The sequence below is a fragment of the Mauremys mutica genome, chromosome 5, assembly GCF_020497125.1.
Source record: "Mauremys mutica isolate MM-2020 ecotype Southern chromosome 5, ASM2049712v1, whole genome shotgun sequence".
Taxonomy (NCBI): domain Eukaryota; kingdom Metazoa; phylum Chordata; order Testudines; family Geoemydidae; genus Mauremys; species Mauremys mutica.
The window spans coordinates 49313945-49341927 of NC_059076.1; the positions used below are offsets into that span (position 1 = coordinate 49313945).

Sequence of the window (27983 nt, forward strand, 5' to 3'; positions counted from 1 at the left end):
AATAAGTCCAGAGATATTTATTCAGGTGGTTTTCAGCCCATTTTCCCCATCACACTTCAAATTCTGTCCTTGGATGCGTCTGTGGGACTCTTATTGACTATTTCTGAGAGAAGTAGATGAGTTATTTTCACCCTAAATAAAATAATGCTTATGTTGCAATAACTTATTGCATTAGCTGTTTCTTAGAATACAGATTATTATATAGATCATGTATACCATATGGAGAATATCTGCATGATAAATTGCAGAGACTTTATCTCATACCTTTGACAACTTTTCCTGCACTCTGTCTACTAATCCATCTCTTGTGGATTTATTTTAACATTTTAAACTTGTGAGCATTTTTAAATTGTTTCTGTCTTTTAAAAATCAGCCTGCCTGATCAATATTTCCAATGGGCAATATTCAGTCCCACATCAGTTACAGATGTCTGATATCTCATGGCACAGGAGACTGAGTTATAGGAGTTTTATTCTTCTGGAAAGGGGATATTCTCAGTAGGATGCATAGCCCTGCAGGGACTCAAGATAACTGATTTTATAGTCTGACATTTTTTATAAGGAAAAAGTACTTTTAGATCATATTTAAAGGTGTTTTTTTTTAAAAGCCATAACTTTCATCTCCTTCTGAGCTCTGTATCCTAGGACTCCTGGTAAATCAAGGTACAAGCCTGCTGCCATTGAAGGCCATGCCAAAACTCTGCCTCCAATGGGCATATGACTGGGTAACTAAAGGAGCCTGGAGAAAGTCCCAATAAGTGTTTAAAATACTCTTGAATATTCCTAATCTAGTTCTTCTGTAACATGGAGTGTATGTATGGGGAAGGAGAAAGCTAATAAAGGTTTTAACAACACTTGTTTAAGTTGACCTGCATAAGTCATTTCTGATCTCATAACTTGTGAGTAATACAGATATCAAAAATGCCTGGCTGTGAAAGCGCCCAATTATACATTTTCTGTTTTCTCTCTTGTGGGCCTCTGATGTATGGAGTAGCTGCAGAATGGAACACTATGATAGTATGTGTGGGAAATATCAATCCAAATTTCTATTTGCTAATACCTCCAGCCATTCTCTCCTCACCATTTCCTTATGAAATGTAACAAGATATGATTGGAATGAGAAAAAGACTCAGATTTCTAGTCATCACAAAAGGTTTCATGCTGTTGTAGTTGCAGAACATCACAATCCCATTCTCTTCAGTCAGTCAAAAGATTGATTCATAAAGCCTAAAATCTGTCTAATGTAAATATGGGAGGAGACTTTTTGTAAATGATCCTTCCCTGTAATCTGCTCAAAGCCTCATTCAGTCTGAGGAGGAGCTCTGTGAAGCATATACATGTCTAATTCTCCCCCCCCTCCAAAATACTTTAAATACATTCCCCACAAAATAAAATTGCCACCTGTCAGTTACAAATTGTGGTAACCTCCAGCCACTCGGTCCAAAACTCTGTTTGTTTTACGTGGGGGTTGCTATTAATTTATCCTTAGTTGTGTTAATTGAAATGGTGAGTTCACAGACATCAAATCGCAATGAAGTCTGTGACTCATCCAATCATTAGTACCTCTCACTTTAACAGTACAAGCAGTCAAAGGAAACTGGGTTTTTTCAGGGACCTGTAACTTGGGAACTCTTTGGTCAAAGGACCCCCAGATTTAGATCACTAATCTCCCCCCAGGAAGCACACCAAATTTCAAAGCAATCCAAATAACCATTTGGATTTTAGAGCCCTTACAAAAATCAAGTTTTAAAGCATATAAAATAGCAGGAATGGAAACCCTTTAAACTTTTTACTGTATTGGAACATGCACATTGTACAAATGTGTATTTTCTTAAATACTGCTCTGAATGTGGATCCCCCAAAGATTTAGTAGATGCTGTGCACTGTCTTGGGTAAAACTCAATACATGTGGGTCAGAATGGTCTCAATCACATCAATAGTTTGATCTCTAGCTCTGTACAGGAAAAAAAAAAGTAGAAACTTTTTGAAAAATAGCTATTTTTAAGGAGTGCTTTTATCTTTGCAACCCATAGCCCAAATGACCTCAAATTTGGCTCACTAACCCTACCCTACACTCTCCTAAAGGACACCAAATTTCAAAGGAATCTGACAAAGGATGTCGATTTTAGAGGACTTAGAAAGGTTGAACTTTAAACAGAAGTCGTGATGCAACCTTAAGTGTAGTGGTGCTGCTGTGCCACTATAACTTATGAGTGTAGTTAAATTAATAATGTTGGACTGCATATTTTATGCTATTACCACTATGATTAAGGAAATTGTTCAAAGTATCAAAATGAATTGCCGCTTGTAACATACCAGTACGGAATGCTAAGCTGTAATCGTAGTCAATTATTAAAACATTTCCAAGGACGGTAAACGTTATTAATCACCATTTAAATAGCAGAAATCAGAAATGTCCAGCGGTTACTTAGTGGTGATAGCAGGAGCTAGAGTATAAATGTGGTAAATTTTGTTCTTGTTTAATCTTTTAAAAAATGAAGGCTTTGTGTATTTTAGCTGTTATTGCGGCAAGTGTAGCTGGTCCTGCCCATCACTTCCTCCTAAGCAGGTATCAGACACCTTCCTACTGTTTCTAATTACAATTGGAAAAATGGCTCATTTAATTTTTATCTACGAGGTGGTTTTAATTGCTGTTACTGTTTTTATTATAAAGTAAATCTAAAAATTAAATAGATTTAAATGGAACTAATGGATGCATATTGTGTAATGCAGAAGCTGTTCCCCACACACAGGAGGACAAGTATGTGGCTTCTGGAGAGCCAATAATATACTCTCAGCTTCAGACGAGTTATTGCATCAGGGAGGAGGAAATATCTGTAAAGAAATGACAGCCTCACTATACAAAGTTTAATGAGGACTAAGCAGCTCCCTATCACTGCTTCTAAGGCTTAGGAATAAGATAGAATCAGACTTGGAAATGGGAAGGGAAGGTATGTGCCCTGAGTGCACTTCCACTTTTGATTTGGGCCCACCTTTAACACTTAAGTGTTTAAATTTTGTCTTCCTCTGAAGCATCAGGCCAACAAAGAGCACGGTTTGGGACTAGATGTAGCATTGGTCTTATTTAATATAACAATTCCTGTTACTTACCCACTTCCTCCCCTTGCATAGCACCCAAATCCTAATATGCATGGTTTTCCCACCATGGCAAAACTCCTGTGAATGGTAATTCAGAGGAAATAATTGATTTTTAATAACACTTTCTTTTTTACATTTCCCTTAAACACCCAGTTACAGGGCACTAGATGCCTCGAACTATCTGTCTTGGTCTTTAGATGACTCCGATCATTGTGGCATCTGAGGACTGAATAGATTCTTAAGCAGTTACATTAAAATTTCATAAAGAATCTTTACTGAATCAGAATCCAGCATCAGATAGTGACAAGTTCTCATAAAGTCAAATTATCTAGACTGACTAGTCTGGAAAATTCAAATATTAAGCTGAATGAACAATATACCTGCAAAAACAGAACTTTGGCTTGTCTTAGCTTGTGTATTTCTAATTCCTTCTGACTTTATTTTTTATCACCCTTATGAACTCATATATAAACTTTAGGCTTTCTGCATTACTCACCCACTCTTTGTCACATCAATGAGTCTTTGGAGTTGGCATTTGTAAATGTTTTATGACAGTGTTCCCAGATACCTAGTTTTTTACTCCTTCTTGCCACTAGATGGAAGAAGAAGGTTATCATAATGATGCTTTACCAACCCAGCTACCTTCATCTAATTCCACTCCCTATATTATTTCTAAAATAAGGAATCCCTCAAAAATTGTGTTTGTACAGAACTGTTTTTGACTGCTATATTTCTAAGTTGTGTGATTGTATGTTATATCAACAGAATTACTAAATTATACCATACCATTATCTTCACAGTTTCTTTTTTGTGTTCCCTAAAGTAGAAATGTTTTTGCTAATAATCATCAGACAAAATCACTGGAGGGTAAAACGAGTGAGGTAAGTGTAAGTTTGTAAGAGTTATAACATACAAATGTTTGTGACATAAGAATGGTTTGAAGAATATCTTCTTCTTCAAAAGTTTAATGTGAGCTCATGCATGCCTTCCAAAAAGCCTATAATGCCTTAAATACTTTTGATGAATAGAGGTAGTTTTTCTTAGGCTTTGTCTGCATTAGCACTTTTGTCAGCAAAACTTTTGTCAGCCAGAAGAGTGTAAAAAATATACCCGGACCAACATAAGTTTCACTGACAAAAGTGTGGACATAGCTACTGTTGCTCATTGGGGGTGGTTTAATTATGAGCTCTCTCCCACTGGCATAGAGTGGCTACACAGGAGACCTTCTAGTGGTGTAGCTGCAGCAGTACAGCTGTACCACTGTAAGGTCCATAGTGTAGACATAACCTAAAAGGCAAACTCTAAAATTTTGTTTATGCCTTTTGCTGCTCCTTTGTGGTATGGAAACCTGGCCGTAATCAGATTTTTATCCAGTGGAATGGAAAATCAGGACTGAATATTTACAAAACCAAGCAGCATAAAAAGTCTTTTTCAAATAATGAGGCCATCTTTTGGCAACTTCAAAGAAGCAATAAAGCATAGAGCTTTTTATTATTTATTTTTCTGTTATTTAATATTGTTAGAAGTTCTGTTTTGTGTCTCTGAAAGACATTGCACAGAATCTCACCCTTGGTATAGTTTCACTTTGAGACAAGCTAAATGTTTCTGAAGTATGCACAACACAATTTTCAATATGCTTTATGTACAATTTTAAAAATAGTAATTTAATCTTCCTCATGTCAACTCCATTTCTAAAGTGTACCACACTGTGCTTAATTACAATATATTTGTAATAACATTATTGAAGCTTGATAATTGCACTGTATTTCTCCTTTCCTTTTCAGTAAGCAATTTTATTTTCCTGTGTACTTGAGAGATGCTTCACCAAAAGTACTGGAAGCTGCTTTACTCCTGATTTAACCCTTAATTATGTTGGTTAGCACTTACTTATACCACAGCCAGACCCTTTGTGTTCACTTGCTTGTATGCTGGCATCATGACATCTTTAATAATATCATCAGGAGAATTCACGGTTCTAGTAACCCAGGCTTGTACTAGTAAACTTCTGTGCATTTCATGACTTGTTTTTCCTCTGGTTAAAAGCAAGTCTAACTGCAGCTGATGTAGTGAACAGGACGGTGATAATATGAAGCTCCAGTAGGCAATGTGTATGGTTGCATTAGGCATAATCATTTCAAAATGATATATTCAGGATTTTTAGTAACTATAGTAATACACGTACAGTACATTTGAGCATGTTGTGTATTCCACAAGAGACAAACAATTTAAAGGTATTTTACGATGAATATTCATAGGAATGTAGAATTTGCCCATGTGGATTTATATCATTACTCCATCTAGTCTAATATCCTGCCTCTAACATTTCCCAAATCTGCTGGTTCACCTCACCAATTGTGCATGGAAGGATTTCTTCCTGATCCCTGCTGCAGGCAATTAGCTTGCACTTTGACATGAGTAATAGCTGTCATAAAATTATTCATTCTTTTTAATTTTAGTTACAGTATCCTGCAGCTGTGAATTCCATAGGTTGACTATATGCTGTGCTAAGTAGTATTTTCTTGTTCTATAATATTTTATTATAGGCAGTTTAGGTAGTGACACCTAACGTTAAGGTTGCCAAATATTTTCAATTATCAGACCCTGTTTTTAATTATTTATAACTTTCCCAAACTTTAATAGATTGGGCTGAAATATTCCATGTCAGGTGTCTGCTTCCAAATGAATTTTTGAAATTTTTTAGTAAAAATAGTTAATATGTTTCTCAGAATAAGGTTAAGGACAAATGCATTGCTTTGCTCATATTAAAAATATTCTTGCAACTGTTTAGTTGAGAAGCTATGATGGTTCCATGCTTTGGAGCAGGGACTTGAGATTTGGTAGGGGTTCACCTTGTTTTCAGGGCTGTGCCTTTTGCCTCTGAAAATTTCAGTTTGCACATGATCAGTAGAGACTTTAGAGTTTGGCAAATGAATTCTCTGAAGATTCCCCTTGTACTGAGCTTGGTTTAAGTGACTTGCCCAGCATGATGTAGGAACTCTGTGGCAGAGGCTGGGAGAGAATTCAGGTCCCCAGGGCAGCATTCAGCTGTCTTAACCATGAAACCAATGTTTCTTCTCCTGCAATTTCTCACTTTGTTCAGTACACACCTTCCAACTTCTGCAACAAGTGAGGTATGGTGTCTACAGACAACAGCTTCATTCATTACACAGCCCTGATTCAGTCACCAAACACTGTCCATCCTCTGCTCTTAATAAGGTAGGGGCCCTGTGAAAAAAATAGTACAGTTCACCCTCACTATAATGCCCTTCACAATAAGGAACCTTGGGCTATAACAAACCCAGCCCCTGGATCCCACCTCGAGCCCAGCTGCTGCAGTGGGAGTTGACAGCTCCTCCAGCCCTGGGGCTGCAGCGGAGGCTGAGAGCTGGAGGAGCTAGCTGCCCCGGAGCTGGAGGACCTGTTGTCCCCCCCATGGGTCTCTTTTGCTATAACGAACTCCTGGCTATAATGAACAAAGAGCGTGGGTCCTGAGGGGTTCATTATAGCGAGAGTGTACTGTACGTGGTTATAGACTCATAGACTTTAAGGTCAGAAGGGACCATTATGATCATCTAGTCTGACCTCCTGCACAATGCAGGCCACAGAATCCCACCCATTCACTTCTATAACAAACCCCTAACCTATGTGTGAGTTATCGAAGTCCCCAAATTGCGGTTTGAAGACCTCAAGCTGCAGAGAATCCTCCAGAAAGTGACCTGTGTCCTATGCTGCACAGGAAGGCGAAAAACCTCCAGGGCCTCTGCCAATCTGCCCTGGAGGAAAATTCCTTCCCGACCCCAAATATGGCGATCAGTTAAACCCTGAGCATGTGGGCAAGACTCACCAGCCAGCACCCAGGAAAGAATTCTCTGTAGTAACTCAGATCCCATCCCATCTAGCATCCCATCACAGACCACTGGGCATACTTACCTGCTGATAATCAAAGATTAATTGCCAAAATTAGGCTAAATTTTGAGTGCTTGACTTTGCAACCGTAACATTCTTTTAATATAGTTTTTCTTTAAATGTAATAATCTGTAAATCATATTAGACCTGTACCTCCTTTGTTGTCCCTTGTGGATCATTTCACTCTCTACTATATATGTTCTTGCCTGAGGAGGCCTGTCGTGGGGTGTATATATATCACATGGTGACCTGGCAACCAAGAGACTAATGCAGGTACAGTATAGACCCATTTATGTGCGAATCCGCTTAACACATGGTAGCGCCATGCCTCCCAGTGCTACCTATTTAACACACGAGACTTGTTGACATGCAGTACAGGAACTTGCTATGTAGCGCTACAGATTTGCTCACTAAGGGCATGGCTACACTTGCAGTTGTAGAGCATTGGGAGTTAAACCAGCCTTCAGAGACCACAGCAGGGAAAACGCTGCCGAATGTTTATACTCTCAGCTGGAAGCGCACTGACATGGCCACATTAGCAGCTGTTGCAATGCCACAAAGAGCAGTGCATTGTGATAGCTATCCCAGCATGCAAGCGGCTGCAACGTGCTTTTCAAATGTGGGGGGTGGGGTGGGGTGGAGTGTGTTGTATGTGGAGGGGGAGAGAGTGTGTGTTTGAGGGGCTGAGAGCATATCAGCATGCTGTCTTGTAAATTCAGACAGCAGCAGACCTCACCTCCCCCCCGCCTCTCTCTCACTCATTCAAAGCAAGCAGCATTCCTCAGTAATGGTTCGTTTGTCCCGGAGCAGATAAGCAGCCAGCTGTCAGAAACAGAGCTTTAAAAGGGCATATCTGCATTCCTACAGCATTCCTACAGTGAGTTCAAAACAATGACAAGAGTGACTACTTGACTTAAGGAGATTATGGGACGTTTCCAGTGGTCAATCAGAGCACAGTAATGCAATACCTTGTTCGCACTGGTGCCACGGTGCTCCAGTGGGGGTGCAGCAAACATTATTCTATTCACTGAGGTGGAGTACCAGCAGCGCTGTAGCCACAGAGTAAGAGCACTGTACGTGCCTTGCCAGTGTGGACGGGTAGTGAGCTAGTGCGCCCAGGGCTCCTTTATTGCACTGTAACTCGCAAGTGTCAGAACTCACTGACATAGAAATTGACAGGAAGTGCAGAGCAGAAACGTGTTGTACGTCTTTACCGATATTGGTAAAGATGTATCACACATGCTTAGTCATTGTGGAGGAGCAAAATGTGGAAAATATTGAAATCATTCATCTGCAGTGAATGACAGACTTCATAAGAGAGAAAAAAAAATGCGAGCCAGAAAGAGCAGAAAATAACGGCGTTTTTTTCTAAGTGAATCATAGACCCTTTTTTTCAGCATGGCCCTCTTAACCCACGGTCCATTAACACGTGGTCATGACGGCTTGACTCCCAACATCCACGCGTAAATGGGTCTGTACTGTACTGCTTCTCAGTGGTGATTGGCAGCCTTACAGCAGCTGGGAAAATAAGAGCTGGGAAGTAGGGTTTTGGAGTGGCTGCCAGGGGAGCAAGCAAGCTGGAGAAAGAAATTCGTTCCAGCAAGGTGCTGAGAAGCTGTGCAGAGAGAGCACCTGGACAAGGGATGACCGGATCTACAGGCTGGAAAAGCCAATAGAAATGATGCGAGGTAGGAAGTAGTTCAGGGCACACCAGGAGGAGTTGTTGAGGCCTAATTCTGTCTGTCTGGTTTTAGGGTTCTGAGCTGGAACCCAGTGGAGTGGGCAGGTCTGGGTTCTCTGAGAGACTAGAAAATGCAAAGAATTTCCAGACCCTTGAGCCAGGGCTGGCTTCAGACCCCAGCGCGCCAAGCGTGCGCTTGGGGCAGCATTTTGCCGGGAGGGCGGCAGGCGGCTCCGGCGGACCTCCCGCAGGCATGACTGCAGAGGGTCCGCTGGTCCCGCAGCTCTGGTGGACCTCCCGCAGAAATGCCTGCGGAGGGTCCGCTGGTCCTGCGGCTTCGGTGGAGCATCTGCAGGCGTGCCTGCGGGAGGTCCACCAGAGCTGCAGGACCAGCGGACCCTCCGCAGGCACGTCTGCAGGAGGTCCCCCGGATACGCGGGACCGGCGACCGCCAGAGCGTGCCCGCGGCGTGCCGCCCTGCTTGGGGCGGCGGAATTCCTAGAGCCGCCCCTGCCTTGAGCACTCGGATCAGCTGACCATGCCAAGTATAAGGAGAAAGCCTCAGTCCCATTGGGATGTGTAGGTTAACAACCTCCAAGCCGAGTATGGGGCTACCACAGAGATGCAGGCAAGAGGAGCTGACTCACTGCCCTGCCAAATCAAGTGACCTCTGGTGCAATGCTCTTTCTGGCCAAAGAGGGTGCTGTTGCATTGGCACATCAGCTCAGACAGCCAAATGATACATAATACTCCAAAAGAGGGATCATTGTTCAGCCTAGCATCATCATCATTTTTATGCCTTTTTAATGCATCCAATCATCTCATTTGACTTTTTAATTGCTTCTATATCCTGGGCAGACCTGATGACTCCTCAGTCTTTTCCCCCCCTTTAAAGGATCCCATACATTCAGAATCCATCAAAATAAATGGTAACTTTATACTGCTTTTGCTATTAAGACATTAAGGCACACATGATGGTACCCAGCATTTATCCATTTTACATTATTTCGTTTTTCTTTTCTGTAATCTTCTGTAGCTGGAATACAAGATTACAAATACCTGGGACAGCATAAAGGTGATGCATGAGCCAGTGATCATCAGATTTAAGGCAGGTGACCAAGGATTAATAATGGAAGTGAATTCTCTGTTCTTTGATGACCCTTCTGCCCCATCAGGTGAGCCAGGAAAGCCTTTCGATGGACTCTGGGATTACGAAGGTGAGAAATATATACACACACACAAACACACACGGTTATGGAGATAGATTTCAGAATGTGGAAAAACACTAATACCTATGTAGTAATGTCTGCCTGTGACTGCAAACAGCCTGAAATAGCTCTGAGAGAATTTCTCCCATTAACTCAAAGTAGTGTTGACTCTAATGGTAATTTAAATGTCAACATTCTTCTTAGCTCACTGGTGATCAAATCATGTAAGAAAGGAGAGGGATGATAATATTATGAAGTTCTGCAAAATTGAATGTGTCTTATTTTGTTGTCTCAAGTGAACAAAGTTTACCTTGAGTGGCGCTTGAAGAGTATTTATACCTTCCTACTCCTGCCCCACTCCCAGGATTTGACCCCCTCGCAAGTACATTTATCTGAAAATTGTATTGGGTGACTTTAGACCTCTGAAAGCTTGTTCCATAGTTGGATCTGTTCAGCTGAGAATGCTTTGTCCCCAGCTCTCACTTATTTTGTCTTGAGCTTTGTGATCTGCATTGTCCCAGAAGATCACAGTTGTTACGATGGTTCATAAACGGAAATTTGGGAAGCTGGGACTTGGTGCATTAATTGCTTTGAAGATTAGGACTAAAGCTTTAAACTAGCAACTGAAGCTGACTGGGATCCAGTAGAGGGATTTGAGAACAGGCCTGGTGTGCTTATGGTGGACTGTATTCTGGAGGAGCAGCCAACTGTATTTTGTACCAGCTGAAGCCTGTACATGGTCTTAAAGTTTGGTTTCAGATAGGTGGATTTCAGAAATCCATCTACCAGGTGATGAATGTATGGATCACTTTGGGCAGGTGTTCATATGTGGGGGAAAGAATGAAGCTGCAGGTTTTTTTAAAAAAAAGGCATTTTTAAATACTGATGCTGCCTGGTCATCCAAACTTAAATGAAAAGTCAGTGAGGTTGTGCACCACTTTGACGAATGGAGACTTTATACTTTCAATGGAAGACTGGGCCAGTGTGTCCGATAGTTCTATATAGCAGCATTTCTCAAACTGGGGTCTGCGAGAGTACTCCGGGGGGTCCCTGGGTCCTGCTGATCAACTCCTCCCCCTCCCTCCCAGTGCCTCTGCACACCAGGGAATAGCTGTTCAGTGGCATGCAGGAGGCACTCGGAGGGAGGGGCAGGATCGGGGACAGGGTGCTCAGGGAGGAGGCAGAGAGAGGCAGGGAAGAGGAGGGGCGGGGTGGGGTTGGGTCTTGGATGAAGAGTGGAGTGGGAGAGGGGCCTGGGCCTGAGCTGAGGATTTGGGGGTCCCCAAACAATTTTAAATCAAAATGGGAGTTGTCAGGTTGCTAAAGTTTGAGATCGTCTGCTATATAGCATTTTGCCTTTCCATTGAGCACCACTTGGTCTCATGTGGCTTCAACTTGCACAGCTGCTCTTATTCCAAGAGCTGATTTCTTGTAGGTGTTCTATATTTTAGTAGTGGTGTTGGCTGCATCAGTTGAGGATGAGGTATATCAGCATACTGTTGACAGCTGAACCCATGACCTTTCACTATCTCCCAGGTAGGTATTAAAAAGAAGCAGGGATAGTATGGATCCCTGTAGGACCAAACAGGTGAGGGCCTTCAGAGAGGGTGAACCATCACCATACTCTGAGCTCTTCTGGAGAGGTACAATTGGAACCACTGTAGTGCTGGGCTATCTACTCCTGCTGTATTATGTAAGAGTGTTAGCAGTACCTCATGGTCCAGTTTGTCAAAAGCTGCAGAGAGGTACAGCAGTACTAGCCTAGAAATGTTGCCTATGGTCGTGGCCATAGGAATGCCATCTCTTAGTGTTACCATAGCTGTCTGTGCCGTTATCTGAAACTGGCTTGTGAGTCATCCAAGGTGTTGGCTTATGTAGCATTGTTGGATTTGATTACTACTTTCTCAGTTATTTTGTCTAGGAATGGGAGGTTGAAAATGGGTTGTTAGCTGAGAGGTTTTCAGGGTCAAGTGATGGCTTAAGTATCTCTGAAGAAGGCAATGACTATTTCCATTAGTACTGGGCATAGTTGCATTTTGCTGGCTTTTACCAGCCAAGGGGGACACTGATCCATTTCACAGGTTGTGGCTTTAATATATTTCAGGGCTTATTGAGCTTTAGCATGTGTGATAGGGCCAAACTCAGTCAGGAGTGGCAGAGTGGATGTTACAATCTGTTCAGAAGTGAAATTTTCTTTTCTGGTTTTTCCCAATATGTAGTCCATATGCATTTGTATTGATCTTAACAGTGAAGTACACTGACAGCTCTTCAAAAAATGTTGATGCATGAGTCTGATATCTGGGCTAGGCAGTCGAGATTGATTAGCTGGTTTACTATATGAAATAGTTCTGCTGGGCATCAGTCTGTTGCATTAATTGCACGGGGTAGAAGGCTTATTTTGCCTCCTTATTGCAGTGGTGTAGTCCTGTAAGAGTTGTTTGTGCTGCTGGTGGGTGGATTCAAAGTGTCTTTTTGTACCATGGGCATTCTAACTTTCTGCCTATGTGCGTCTTCTATAGTGGTTAATCTGTGAATCAAGGTGATCTTCTTGGTCAAGTTGGGTGAACGCATGGCTTGAGACAAAGGCATCAGTGGTACAACATCAAGTGATGGTTCCGTTATACTAACTCATCAGCGTCTTGGCCTCCTGGGCTGAGTTGCAAACCTAGAGAGTTTAGGAATCTTTAGGGGTGGATCAGCATTTGGATGCTCACTATCATAGTGGAAAGGAGGGAAGGCTATGATCTTGCCTGGACGAGGTTATGATCATATGGAAAATGGTATGTTGTTGTCTCCAATATACACTTCTAGGCTGAAGATAGGATCCAACATATGTCTATTTGCATGTGTGGATCTAAAGCCCACCTGGGAGAATCCCATGGTTTCCATGTAGGCTATGAGATCAAGTACTACTGTATCATGTTCATTGTCTATATGGAGGTTAAGGTCACTGAGGACCAGGAATCTGAGGGATTCCAATACCATGCTGGACAGTAGCTCCAGAAGTTCCTCCAGGAAGTTGACAGGCTTTCAATCTGGAGTTCTGTAAATCACTAGGAGTCCTAGTTTTCTTTTGTCTTTGCCTCACAGATCATAGGGATGCACTCAAATGTTTTTGTTTGGTAGATGGAATGTCTTTTGCACCCGAGGCTGGAAGGGAACAGAAACTATTTCAATCTCCTCCTTTTTCTGGTGCACTGTAGGGTGTGCCTCAAAATGATCAATTGTGTCAAGATATGAAAAATAGTTTGATAATAAATTGAGTCTCTGAGTTAAAATATCATGCTCTGTATGTATGAGAAGAATTGCTAAAATTAATCATATAAAATAAACAGTTATATTTAAGAGCAACTTGATGACAGATGAACATAAAACATGTTTTGGAATATTCATTTTCTAGAAGTCTAAGAAGGCTTGCAGTTAAAATTACTTATATACACATGCTGGCTGAAGCTGATTGGAAAAGAAACAATTTCTTGAGAAACTTTTTGAAATCTTCTATTTTGAGAGTTTTAAAGGGGCTTTGTTGTTTTTTTTGTTTTTTTGTAAATGTTGCTGCGTTGGGGTTTTTTAAATCAAAATTGCATTTGAAATTGAACACTTTCATTTACTGAAAACTGCATCTTACAAACATTTCTGTTTAACATAAATTACATTTTTAGTTAAGAAAAAAAGTTGAGGATGATTTTTGATAATAAAGTTGATTAAAAATATCCCCAAAAGTTTTGAAAAAATGGAACGTTTTGAAGATGTCAACAATTTGTAAATAAAATGTCATTTTTAAATAAGGCAATTTTTCCTCAAGAAAACTTTTTTGTAAAAAATGTTGCCCAGCTCTAACAGTAGCATTCTTTCGTATTTTGGATAGTTTACCCATTACAAAGTGCAATGCTGCAATGCAGAAACAAAAGAGTGTTTATCAGTCAGGGGAAGTCTGGTTCAGAACAATCAGAATTGTCACTAAAAAGTCAAACCAAATCCTTTTAGAATCCTGGTAAACCTTTATTTAAAGGCTTCTTTTGGTGGCAGATCACTTCAGGGGTAAGGCCAAAGCAGACCAATCTACCCTATTCCTTCAATACCAAATCTGTCCCCTTCCAAATATATCAGTGTTTAACTACACAATATGCATGCCTAGACATCCCACCACAAACAGTATTTGTATTTGTCCTGTGGGAAAAATACACTCATATATTCATAATATGATGATCACGTTATTGAGACAGTCTTTCCATCCTCACAACTCTGCAATGCCTGAAACATCTTAAAGATGAATAAAAGAACAATTTAGAAGACATGTGGCTTACCTGTGAAGACTGAGACTATCCCACAGATATAATCACAGGCAGTAGCCTTACGGTATTCACCTTGGTGTTGTCATGCTGACAGCTTCCCCTTATTTCCAGGATGGTCACTTAAGACCTCCTAGTCAATACTTAGCATTCCGCTTGCAGGGCATATTCTGGATTCATGCAGAGGTGTGGGTTTTTTTTTTCTTTTCTCAAGTACAAACTTTCTTAATTCTTGGAATTCTTTGGTTTTGTTTTTTTTACAGTTGTTGAATCCTTTTTTCTGAATAGTGAGACTAAAGACTATCTTGAAGTAGAACTTTGCCCGTAAGTTTTGATTTGTAATACTGATGATGCATTGTTGATGTTTCTCCTCTAAATCCTTGTACTTTGTAACCTTTATGTTCAGAGGTATTGCTGGTGTGTATGTATATGTGTGTGTGTGTGTATGTATGTGTGTGTGTATATATATATTTTGGTAAGTTGCATACTGTACATTGACCCTGGGGACATTAGTTTCAGGCATTAATTATTTTTTAATGAAACAGTTTCTATACGGGTGTAACTTATGACAGGGAGAACTGGAGGCCTGAGTGTGAGTGAGGGGAATATGGAGGTGCTGCACTTGGAGAGGAACAGTCAGCGGCTGGATGAACATAAGATGACAAGTCAGGCCTGGTGCTTCAGTCAGGGCTTGCAGGTGGGTAGGGAAAGCTAGCTTGAACAGTTAAAACTTGAATCCAGTTTTATACCCTCCTTGACAATTCTGTTTGAAGTACATTGCTGTCCCAGCTCTTACACATATCTTACTGTGCATATCTTTAGAAAATGCCAATTCATTGAAACAAGAACTTTTTTCAGACCATATTGGTATGATGAGAGTTTCTCAGGTCCAGGATGGGGGAGAGAGGAGAGAGAGAGATCCCAAAACAGCCCAATGGTTAGGGAACATATCTAGCCTCTAACCACTTGGAGAATCTAGGGCCTCTCTGTCTCAGCAAAAAATAAGCCTTGGTTTTGCTGTGCATCAGAATGGAACCATATGTCAAAACCTCAAAACTTTTCACAAAATGGAATCCTTGTTTTCCGGCCAGTTCTAGTGACAGCTATTTTATCAAATTTTTCTCATCCATGGCCCCAGAGATCTTTGGATTCTCTTGCCCCCATAACCTATAAACCTGAGAGATAAAGACTCAGAATGTTAGTTCATCTATGAAAGCTCTTGGCTTGTCACTCAAAGATTATATTTATTAATTAGAAAAATTGTCTGCTCCATTTGCACTTAATGGAACATATCCTGCATTCCTTCCCATGAATGGAAAACTGCTTCTGAGTCACAGCAAATGTATAATCACTTATTTTTTAAATTTAAAAAATGTGAAGATTCATATAAACTATTAAACGTACTGCTCTTGAAATTAGGCATTTATATACACTACTTACTGACGGGTTTATTTAGAACTCTTACTGCTCGTGGCTTTGCAGCCAGCTGTAATCTGACTAATTAATTCTGGTCATAAATGTGGGGTTGTTTATTTAAAAAAAATCAGGGATTATGTGCAATATTTAATTGTTGACTACCAGAAAAAATAATGGTAGTCATCTAGTACTAGCTGTTTCTTGGGGGGGCACTGATTATGGTTGTGATGTATCGTAGCACATGCCATATTACAAATTAAAATAATGAATAGGGAATGGAGAGATTACCATATTAGAAGTCAGGCAAGAGACTGAGATGTTATCAGAAACCACCAGATAGATACTTAGGCAGCTCATAATTGCATCTAGACCCTGAAGATGCTGTGTATCATGGTGATCTATTTATTTTTATTGGCTTTATTTGTAACATATGAAGATTCTTGGTAGAAAATTAACAACTCCACTGCTTACAGACCTAGTTAACTTTCAGCAACAAGAGTAGGTCAAGGACCATGTGTTCCTATGTGTTTGTGGGGGGGTTGGATTTTTTTGTGTGGTTCAATTGACCAAAAGTCTTATATTAAAATTTTCAATTGTTCTGAGATATCGTATAGATTTAAACCACAAGAGACACTGGCATTAAGCTTTCTTAAAAATGTAGGACAAAAACCAGGGGGATGAAATGGTGAAAGCTAAGAATGTTAATGTGGGGTGGGTTAACCCAACTGCTGCTGCCTCTTCACCATTTTGTTCAAAAGTGAGCATTCTTGATTTGTATGCACATGCACATTTCATCTATCTTTAAGCATACATTTTTCAATTCATGACTGTGAGATGCTCACTCATGATGAGCAGTATCTTAGTCCACAAATATTTCCCTTGGAATCAGGGGGCTATTGGTGGCACTACGCAGTGTAAGCAGGAGTATGAGAATTTGGACCTTAATGAAAACAATCTACTCTAGATGTCCAGTTCTCAAATTTCAAGTTCCACTCCTAGGTTTGGAAATAACAACGGAGTTTTGAATTAACAGAGTACCCAGCTAGAAATATGCCTTGTATGTCATTTTGCTTATTTTAATAATGTATATATTTTAAAAAATCAATCGCAATTCTGCAAATTTTGGGCCTGATTCTATGAGTTGCTGAGTACCTTCTGCAGGTTGCCAAGCAACCTCAAATTTCATGGGGGTTCTCTCGGGTGAATTGAGGGTGCTTAATGTCTCCCAGGTTCAGAGCCCATTATTGTAAATGAAATACTGCAAATATTATATCACATCCATAGAGGCACAGCATTTTAAAAAGCATATAATATGCTGCAAGTTGTCAGCACATCTGGATCAAGCTGTATTATTAACTGTGGGTCTCTAAGCAACTAACTAAAACATATTAATTAAAATATATATAATTATTGAAAGATCAAGCAATCATACCTTCTTCATGTTTATGGAGAAGGGGGAGTTTGTTTACTGAGTTTGTAAACAAAGGTATGAGTAAATGGAAGTTATTTATTTAACACTGACATAAATGATAAAGATATCTCTCTCTTTATGTGAAATAAGATGTTACACTGATCGTGGGCTGGTAGGATGCTGAAATCTCACTATCTTTGGGGCACTTGTTTATAGAATTCATCACAGATTATGTACAATGTGATGAACATTATTAAAATGAATCCAAGCAGCTGGTCTTTAAATTGATTTTCCTATGTAGTAATTAACTTTTGATGTAGCAAAAAAGTTAGATGATGAAGTTTTGATTTATTCTCTGTGTCTAGACATAACTTAAATTTGGGTACCATTTTAATTTGAACTGATCACTGTTGTAATCTATTATAATGGGGATAAAATAGACCACTGCCTTTAAAGTGTGTGAATGCATATGCTTGTCACTTCCATTACCAGTGGGAATTAGGATAGATCAGTCAACTTGACTGGAGTCTTCAGGGAACAAGCTTCTGATTAGTTGAAGATGAGATTAGATGTTAAATTAAATTCTTCAATATTTTACAACGGAGGACTCTGAGCTAGTTATGGAATTTGTTTTGACATTATAATTGAAATTCTCTTTTTTTTCCCTCATGTTTGTCTTTGGCTAGGCATGGACAACATCTTGTATTATTGCTCTCTGGAGGAAACTGTTTTGAAGTGAGTAATGTTCCACAGAAACATTTTATGATAAAATGTAAACCAAAAACAGCTTTTTTTTTTTTGGTTGTACTTGTTATAGTGTTTTCCCTTATACTCAGTTGCTTGTAATATCTCTTCAGAAAATAAGATTTCTTTCAGCACTAATTTTGCTGTTTTTCCACTTGGCAATATTATTATTTTTTAATCTTTGTGTCTTAAGGAGCACAAATGAACGAGGGTCTTTTATTTATTACTGTATTTGTGCTCTGATCTCGATGTCAAAAAAGTTCCAGGGACAGGGATTTTAGGGCTTGATTCTGCAAGGTACCTCCTGCATGGTGCCATCTCTCCTCAGCTCTCAATGATGTGTCTCACAGAAGGGACTCAGCACCTTACAGAGCAAGAATTAGTTTGTGTTCCCTATGCAGGCTGTTTTTATAGCTTAGAACAAAGATTCTCAAACTATTTCCCCGGATGGACCATATTTAATTAGTAAGGCTAAGATTTTTGTCATGATTATTTTTAGTAAAAGTCATGGACAGGTCACAGGCAACAACACAAATTCACGGCGCCCATGACCTGTCCCTGACTTTTACTAAAAATAACTGTACAAACTGTGTGGCAGAGGTGCACAGCCCTGACTGTGACCTGTGCCACATGGCCCTGGCTGTGACCCTATTGCAAGTGTTGGGGCAGGAGCTGCCCCCATCGCGGGGCAGGAGCACACAGCCCCGGCTGCAGTTCGCATGGCGGGGTTATGTGGGGAGCATAGCCCCGGCTCCAGCCCTGGCTTCAGCTGCGGACAGCTGAAGCTGTCGAAGTCACGGAAATCCAGTAAAGTCATGAAATCCATGACTGCCATGACCTCTGTGACTAAATCATAGCCTTAATTATTAGTGAATGTGTTTTGTGGACTACCTTCACTCCCTGCCTTTCCAATTCATAATCTTTAAACTACAGCTATTATCTACATAGCAAGTATTGTTAGAGAAGTATTTAATGCATTTTTAGTTGTCTCCAATGCACTATAGTATTTGGAAACAAGCAGGAGATCCAACAGCAAGTGACCAGCCAGCTTTCCACAGACTAACAGTAAGTGTTCTGTAGACTACAGATTGGAAACCTCTGGCATAGAACATAAAATATTATGAACTAAATGCTCAAAACTAGGTGCCTACGTTGTTCTTGCAGAAATAGGCACACATGAGTGAAGATTTACATAATTTACCTGTTTGCAACTGTGTGAAAAAGTGAGGTCCAGATCATGACCCTATCTGTGCATTCACACAAGGGAACAAATGGGCCTACGAAAACCCTTGATTCACCTGTGCTTGCTGCTCATAGTTTGAAGGAGAGAGCAACTACCACCAAGATGCTATTCCTCTTCCTGTGCAGGGGAGTGGAGAATTGGTTAGCAGGGTCTGGGAATGGGCAGAGTCTTGGTTCTGCCCCCTCAATGTGTTGGCTGGCAAAGCTGAGATGGCACACGGGAAAGTGAGCTGCTCCAGAAAAAGGCATATGGTGCAGTTTACTTCTCTGCTAGAGCAAGAGGGAAGCAAGGAAAAGAACTGAAATATTCCTGGGGCAGATTATTAAGGGCAGATTGTAAAATTACTGTCTACCCCTGAATATTGATGGTTTTCCTCTAAATGTTTGCAGTGGAAAAATCTGTAAAGGTGATCCCAAAAAGAAAAGAGAAATTGAGTTTGTTCCTTTTAAAAAATCTTTATGATGTATAGAGAAGACCTAGAAGTGTTGCTTTATTTTTAATATTTTTCATGCTGTTTTTAACATTAGAAATATTAAAGTGTAACCTTCTCTAGTGTTAAGAAAGTAGGAAAACAGGAGCTGCTATACTCGTTCTGACCAATAGTCCATCTAGTCTAGTATCCTGTCCGTGACAGTGGCCAGTACCAAATGTTTCAGAGGAAGGCATATGAACTGCACAGTAAGCAAATATTGAGTAATCTGCTTTCCATAAAGGCCTCCTCTTAACCCCTAACAGTTTAAGATTGTCTTACACCCCGACCCATGACGTTTTATCTTTCTTCCAATATGCTTTGTTAGCGTTGACTATTATAACTAGATTTTCTTCTTATCCATATAAATGTCCAATCTCAGACTTTAAGGCCAGAAGGGATGATCATGATCATCTAGTCTGACCTGTTGCACGTTTCAGGCCACAGAACCTTGCCCACCCACTCCTGGAATACACCAATAACCTTTGGCTGAAATAATCAAATCAATATGAGTCCTAGGAAGACACAAAATGGTGTTCATTTTATTCTTGTTGCTCACTTTGCCAACTATTTCACTTCATGGTAGGTCTCTGGCTGAGGAATACTAGCTTCGAGATTAAATACAGGTTATTTGTTTTTAAAAATGATTTTAAAAATAAATTGAGAATAATCATGGTAAAACAATTTCTGTAATATCTTTTAAAAATTAATGGATTTCCACTTTTTTTTTTTACCGACAGGTTTGCAAATTGCAATCATTGCTCTCTTTATCCTTTTCCCCTTTCATTGTTTTTTTTCTTGGTCATAATCAGGGACAATAAATTTCACTTTATCATTTGTTATTCCTGTAACATAGATTATAGGAATAGTACAGTTTATTTGGGTAATACATGTATGCCTGCTAATCAGTTGTAAATTGGTTCCATGGATGTAACCATCAAATTTAATAATAAAATAAATTCACCACTAGACACATTTTTACACAAAATTTTGGTTACACCATGTAAGTGACTGATGCCACTTTAGACCTTTTATTTATTTTTATTAATATTTAAATACTGAGCAGTCTAATATCCCTTGAAATCCTTGTATAGATTGCACAGATACTTTTACTGTTGGCTCACAGTGTCAGTTAACTGAACACTGCACTTCAGGCTTCTGTTGAGTTGAACAGGATTTCTGTCTTGCATGAAATCTTTGGCAGATGGATTTTGTAAGGTCCGTACACTGTAGTAATGATGTTTGATTTAGCACGAAGCTCTGTACCTTCGTGAGAATTCATCAGAAAATGTTCACCTCCTGTATTGACGAAGGATTTTTAAGGTGAGTAAAGTGCAATTTTAAAAAGCGTTCTTGTAGTTAAAGTCCCAGTCCTACTCTTGTTGAAATAAATGGCAAAACTTCCAGAACTTTCCCCTGGGGGATGAAATATTGCTAATATTTAAGCAATGATGGCTGAGTGAGGGGCCTTAACATTCATGTTGCCCCTTGTCTCCTGCAACTGGTGTTTCACTTCCAGGAAATGGCCGACCCAGAGATTGCTATTGTAAAAAGGGACTCTATCAACATAAAAATCACACTTATGTTGTTACAGACCTGTTACAGGTATTCTAACACCTAAGATTACTATAACTGAGGCTAAAGAGAGGGAGAGAGACTGTTTTTCTTTTTGTTCTATCGTATTGTTTATTTAGTACATAATTGACCTGTTTAATCAGTTTCATTGCTTCCCCCGTAGAGTCAGATAGTTCATCAGATCATCCAGTTATGTTTGGGTCTTTCACAGGGTAACAGGGGAGAGAGAAATTTCAAAACCAAGGGTGTGAATTTTAAAACCATAAACACTGACGGTAGGCCTCAGATGGATGTTGTATGTGAAACTACATTTAACTAATGTTCAATTTGATAGTGTTCCTTTACTTATGAACATTTAAAAGTGTGTGTGTGGGGGGGGGGGGTGGAATAAAGAAATTACTTTTTCATGTTTTGAAAAATTAAATTTAACAGCATATTGCTATGTTTATAGTCTCCTGTTTACAATACTAGTCTTTTCCCAGTAGTGAGACACAAATTATTTTTGATTTTAGGAACAGGTGGTTCTGTTTGTTTTGAAGAGGAAAAGACACTGGGCTTGAGATTCCTCTTAGATACAATGGCATATATCAGAAGTATCTCCACTGAAGTCAAGGGAGTTACATCAGTGCAAGACTAATCAGATTATGGCCTATTTATTCTTCCTCACGTCACTTCATCTTAAAGTACAAGATGAACACCCAAAGACAGAACATAATTTGACTTAATTTCCTGATCTGTAAAGACTAGTCCAATAAACAAAAGAATAGTATTGCATTCTCTACAGTCCATTAGTTTGCAATATACAATGACATGTATAGAAATCTGGACTGCATAGTAGCAAACTTGAAACATATTTCTTTTTCAAATACCAATGTCAGGTTGATTTAAAATCCACTATAATCATGGAATCATAGTTCAATTTCTGTGCAGTGCAGGCATACCAGGAAATGATGCAGTGGAAGTATAAAGAGTTATGATTATTTTTCAACACAGTTCAGTATATTTTTTGTTTTCATTGACTCGGCTCAGTCAGTTGTAATTGAGGATAATATCTTCTGAAAAATCTGTTTTACTGACATAAATTACTTCAGCGCATCAAAATATCTTGACCTTTTGTTATTGTGTTCTTTTAAGGAATCAATGAAGGGATTCATTCTCTCTGCATCTGAGTCAGTGACCACATGAATAAGGATGGCTAGTTCCACTATATCAGTCATAACAATAGATTTCTCAATTGCCAATGAGTAATACCCACAAATGGTAAGATTCGCACAAAAGCGAGAAAACAAATTCTCATAGAGCCTAGTGTACTTCAGTGTAAATGACAAATACTCCCAACAAACCTATTTTTAAGGCAGTGTTAAGCAGAGAATATTACACATACAAAGAACAACAAATTTCAGAGCAACATTTTTCACATATGTACATTATATTAGCATCTTTTATTACATGGTCACACAATTTATAGTTAAGGGTATGGCTGACTTAATTTCTCAGCAGCCCTCTTTGCCACCCACCCCTCTGTATGCGCTTCAAGGTTTTTCCTGCAGTTACTTCCCAATGGGTCTTTATTTTGCCAAGAATGTGATAGTTCTCTACTCCTTTAGCAGCTAAACCAGATTCTACACTATGACTGCCAATTTATAGGCTTTCTGTCCACCAAATTCTATTATTCTTGTGTTGTGGACATGGCTCAGAGGCAAGGTGTAGGGGAAGGTGTAATACCCGAAAGACCTAGCAATGGCACAGCCATGGGAAGTAGTGAAAAGGTTTGCCAGAAGCTGGGAATGGGCAACAGGGGATGAATCACTTGATTACCTGCTCTGTTCATTCCCTCTGGGGCACCGGTCATTGGCTACTGTCGGAAGACAGGATACTGGGCTAGATGGACCTTTGGTCTGACACGGTACAGCCATCCTTATGGCTACATGGCTATGGGTGTTCAAACTGTACATGGAGGTTAGAGTAATTTTTCAACAGTACCTCTGATTGCTGCTACACTCACCAGAAAAAATCAGGGCAGCCAATGATAGGGTTAATAGGAATATATAGAAATTACACTAAAAACCTACAGAATTCAAAAGAGAATGACATCCTTTCTATAGGCTCTTGAAATATCCCATATAAGTTTACAGGAGAACATAATTTTCTATTGTATTCTGTAAAGTGGTCAAAAATTTGTAGCTTTCTGTAGAAATTATTGAACCTTTCAAAAAGAATAAGTAAAACTCTGATGCATACAGTGTTGAATATTGAAAGCCATTCAAGTGATTAATCCTCAAGTCAAGGAGTCTCCTGATTTTTTAAATCTAGTTATTTTAGAAACTAAACTGAAGATTTCAACATCTAAAAGAAGTAGGGCTGCCTGTCGAGTTGAAGGAGAATTTGCTTTAGTAGTAATTAATAGACTTACTTGTAATCTTTAAGCAATAATTAGGAAGACAATAGATATACCGTGTTCCACAAACTCTTTTTTCTTTAATTTCATCCAACTGCAACTACAGTCACTATTCTCCTTAGCTTTTAAAGATTTTTAGCTCAAATTTGAATGGGAGCTAGCTTTAACCTCACTCTGTACCTTTACATAATAAGAGTGAGTATAACCCTAGTTTAGCAAGCAGCTAGCTACTGTCTCTTTTGAATGGTGACAGTCTGTGACTTACATAATGTGTAAATCCAAGAATACATGCGCGCATGCACAAATGTGTTACCACTTTATTAGACCATTGTACAGATGATGAGTAGAAAAGTTGAGAGTAGTGTTTTTCCAGAAAGAGTGTTGAATGCTCTGAAGAGAAGGGCTGCACTCTTTGGAGGGTATGCTATGTAATACCTGAAAGACCTAGCAATGACACAGTCATGGGAAGTAGTGAAAAGGTTTAAAACCTACAGTATCATTAAAAACAATTAAAAGATAAAACGGTATCTGTTTCCCACTGAAAAGGGGTTTGTGAACCCGTTTCGCAATAGTTGTCACTTTAAAACAGATGTCCCCAAACTTGGGTCGCTGGAGCACTTGCTGGTGGTTTGTGGAATGCTTGCTAGATGTATTGTGCTGGCTTCTTTTCATTGTCAGCTTCCAAATTGTATTAAAATATAGCTATATACATTACTTTATTTCTTAATGTTACTTTTCCATGTAAACAATTGCTGTAGTTGTCAGAGATCTGTATTTATCAAAATGTGAGGGAAGCATTTTGTGCTATCTCAAATAGGAGGGAAGTGGTCCATGGGAATGAGACTAGCAGGGGAACTGGCCTGAGCAATTGGGATTTGGAGGTGAAATGGTACAATTTGTGTGTTAGAATGTAGTTCACCCGCCCTCTAAAAATGTTTGTTAACCTCTACCTTAGAATATTTTATAGAACCCTATAGAAGTTCTGTATCAGTTTTTATATATACCTCCTTTGCATGGTGGAGTGAAGTGAGACCCTGGGGTCCTGGGAAAACACAGTGGAAGAGACCATGGCAACACTATTCCATTAGAACTATGCAGCCGTGTAATCCAGGTGAGACAGTACATCTGGGACCCTGGAAATATTTTGATAGCACATGGACAGCTTTACTCAACAAGGGATTCTGCCTCAATATTAAAATATGAATACACTTTTTCATTTGTCTGCATCCTTCAAGAAATGAAGCTGTACGGTCCTGCAGGGATTGATTATTGAGGATTAGATTAGCAGAATCTGATCCCCTTATCAAAAGCATTACATTCCTTCTGAAGTGCATTATTAACATTACAGTCTGGAGAAAGAAAATAGGTAGTCAATTAAAATGACACCAACTAATCAATGTCCATTTCTGTGACAGAAATTGTTGTGTTTTGTATTACACCTATACTTGTATCTACTTGTAAAAGTAATACCCAAGAATTCTGTTCCATATGTAATTACATTGTTTGCTGCGTGAACATATCTTCAGTTGTTTTCATTATTCTAAATTTACATGTCAAATTCATTACTAGGAGATAAACAATCCATATATTATGGATAAACAATTATGAAATAGTAATTGATATTTTAATGGAAACACTAACAAATTCAAAGAACAAGGAGTACTTGCGGCACCTTAGAGACCAAAAAATTTATTTGAGCATAAGTTTTTGTGGGCTAAAACCCACTTCATCGGATGAATGCAGTGGAAAATACAGTAGGAAGATATATATATACACAGAGGACATGAAACAGTGGGTGTTACCATACTAACTATAACAAGAGTAATCAGTTAAGGTGGGCTATTATCAGCAGGAGAAAAAAAACTTTTGTAGTGATAATAAGGATCGCCTATTTTCAACAGTTGACAAGGTGTGAGTAACAGTAGGGGAAAAATTAGCGTGGGGAAATAGGTTTTACTTTGTGTAATGACCCATCCACTCCCAGTCTTTATTCAAGCCTAATTTAATGGTGTCCAGTTTGCAAATTAATTCCAATTCTGCAGTTTCTCATTGGAGTCTGTTTTTGACGTTTTTTTGTTGGAGTATTGCGACTTTGAGGTCTGTAATCGAGTGACCAGGGAGGTTGAAGTGTTCTCCGACTGGTTTTTGAATGTTATAATTCTTGACATCTGATTTGTGTCCATTTATTCTTTTGTGTAGAGACTGTCCAGAGAGACATGGGAGAGAGGCATTGTTGGCACATGATGGCATATATCACATTGCTAGATGTGCAGGTGAACGAGCCTCTGATAGTGTGGCTAACAGATTGTTAATTCTAATGTCATGTATAAATATTCCTTATCTAGATCATTAAAAAACACACTCATGTTTGTCTGAAGGTGCCTTAGTTCAACATATTTAGTGATATTAATTTTTTGTTTAAATAACAAGGATGACATTTTGATTTTTGTTTTTAAATCCTGTGTAAAGAAAGGACTTGACTTGATATTTAAAGCAGACATAAACTGGAACAAATGGAATGGCACAGCACTTATTCCTTGGAGGTATTTCCCACCTGGTGTTGACAAGATGAATTCATATGCCATCCATGGGTCTGGGATTGGAAGAACATATGAGGCACTGTATCCAATACCTAGAGAGGATATTGAACAGGGACAGGGGCCTAATTTGTGAGTACAAAACCAGTATCCTATTTATGCTTGTTTTCTCTTTTGTCTGTGACTACTAATACAGCAAATATGGGAAATCCTTCCTACTGCAGTGTAATGTGGTGAAATACTTTCAGCGTGACACTGATAAAAATTATGAAACTGCCTTTTGAGTCTTGATCCAAAGCCCATTGAAGTCTGGAAGTGGAAGTCCTTTCATTTACTTTAATAGGGTTTAGATGAAACTCCTAGAGCAGAGGCAGACTGTAGTCTGAAATAATACATTTCAGCTAATGAGAATACAGAATTTCCTGTTTAAAAGTATTTTTCATTCACAATTATGAGAAATGTATATACTAGAGGAAATATACTGTGACATGCAAACAAGCTGTAGAGAGCTGTAGTGGGGTGGCTGCCCCACTCTGATAGGCAGGGGTTACAAGCAGCCAAGCTAGGCTGATTGGGGAAGCAGCCACAGGTGTGTTCAGCTCAATTAGGTCCCAGCTGGCCCTGATAAGAGGGCTATGGGCCAGGAGCTGAGAGGAGTCTTTCTCCAGCCCTGCAGGAGAGGGCCTAGCTGCTGGAGAGCAAGGTACCTGGACTGGAGCAGTGCTAGGGAATAGCGCAAGGGAGCTCCAGCCTGGTAACCCCCCAGGCTGCAGGCCTTGGTGAAGGCCTACAAAGGTACTGGGGCTACAGAGGTGCAGCCTGGGAATAGGCAGAGGCAGCTGGTCCTACCTCCTTGCCAGTGATGAGTGGCCATTACAGACTGCAGTCTGCCCCAGGGCAAGGGGGCCAAATGATGACTGGCAGTAGCCACTGAGGCAAGGTGGGTTTAGAAGGTTGGGGGTTCCCTGGGAGGGGAGACCCAGAGTTTGGGGGTACTGCAGGGGCAGAACCCCAAGGTAAAGGGGCACCGGGGTCCAGGAGGGACACGGGGCCTGAGGCAGGCGAGACACTGGTCAGCAGAGGGCGCTCTGAGCTGGAATTGAGCTAATTCCCAGGATGACCAGCAGGAGCCACCACATCGGTGAGTCATCGCTGCTCTACAAGAGCATATTCCACTAGTTTTTCCCCATTCATTAATGGATCCAATTCAGGGTCCCAGTACTAATTTACAAAGCCCTGGTTGAGCAAAGCACCTAAGCAGGTGCTTGATTTTAAGCATAAGAAGTCCCTTTGAAGTCTCCATTGGTGTATTTGTCCCAGATGGGTCATGTTTTTTTTAATTGTGGGCTGGATTTGCAGCTCTGCTCTAGCGGCTTTGAGCTGTTTTGGATGCAAAGCAGACACAAAGTCATTTGCTCCAGCCTGTGAGGATTCCCCCTATGCAGGGGATTACGCAGGTGGAATAGAACTACTTATACAAGCTCCTACTCCACCCTCTCTCCTGACCCCAGAGCAGGACACAGCCATGCTCTCCCTAAAGTTCAACAATCTTTGCCTGCCAAAAAGGTTCCTTATGGTGTCTTTGCCCCCCTGCTACAATGTAATGTTCCAGCTCACCTTTGCAGCAAACCATTCATTTTGAAGTGTGTTATTAAAATGGATGTTGAAACTTTTATTTTTTACTTACAAGTTGCTTTTTTTTTTGTGTGTGCCTGTTTCTCACCTATAGCCATCGTCTGGAGTATTTCAAAAGGTTCAGTCTAAAGTGGATTATGGGAGAGAACTGGGAGCAACCTGCATCAGACCTGTGGAAATAGCTTAATCAGTGTCTACAATCAAGTAACTCTTTAAATCACAAACACAGTTATTAAAAAACAAAACAAACTCCAGCAAAAAACAGCCCCCCCTCCAACTACTTAAAAGTCTGTTTTCAAATTGATGGAACTAAGTTGTATTCTGTCACGGCTTCAAATTGATGTGGCAATTAAAATAAATAATTTAAGAG

The 27983-nt window shown here is 39.8% G+C and overlaps 1 protein-coding gene across 1 annotated transcript; it reads left to right on the forward strand.

Annotated features, from left to right (window-relative positions):
- Window positions 1-2324: 2324 nt before the first annotated feature.
- LOC123371220 (UPF0462 protein C4orf33 homolog) lies at window positions 2325-27977 on the forward strand. The gene is made up of 7 exons (XM_045018551.1): window positions 2325-2371; window positions 3922-3979; window positions 9722-9902; window positions 14449-14509; window positions 17699-17747; window positions 25911-26110; window positions 27708-27977. The coding sequence occupies exons 1-7, from the start codon at window positions 2325-2327 to the stop codon at window positions 27793-27795; spliced, it is 684 nt and encodes a 227-aa protein (XP_044874486.1). The 3' UTR covers window positions 27796-27977.
- Window positions 27978-27983: the final 6 nt, after the last annotated feature.

Coding starts and splice junctions, on each gene's coding strand:
- LOC123371220 (XM_045018551.1), top strand. CDS start 2,325: ATGCTAAGCTGTAATCGTAGTCAATTATTAAAACATTTCCAAGGACG. Junction 2,372..3,921: donor TTAAAACATTTCCAAGGACG/GTAAACGTTATT, acceptor TGTTCCCTAAAG/TAGAAATGTTTTTGCTAATA. Junction 9,903..14,448: donor TGGACTCTGGGATTACGAAG/GTGAGAAATATA, acceptor TTTTTTTTACAG/TTGTTGAATCCTTTTTTCTG.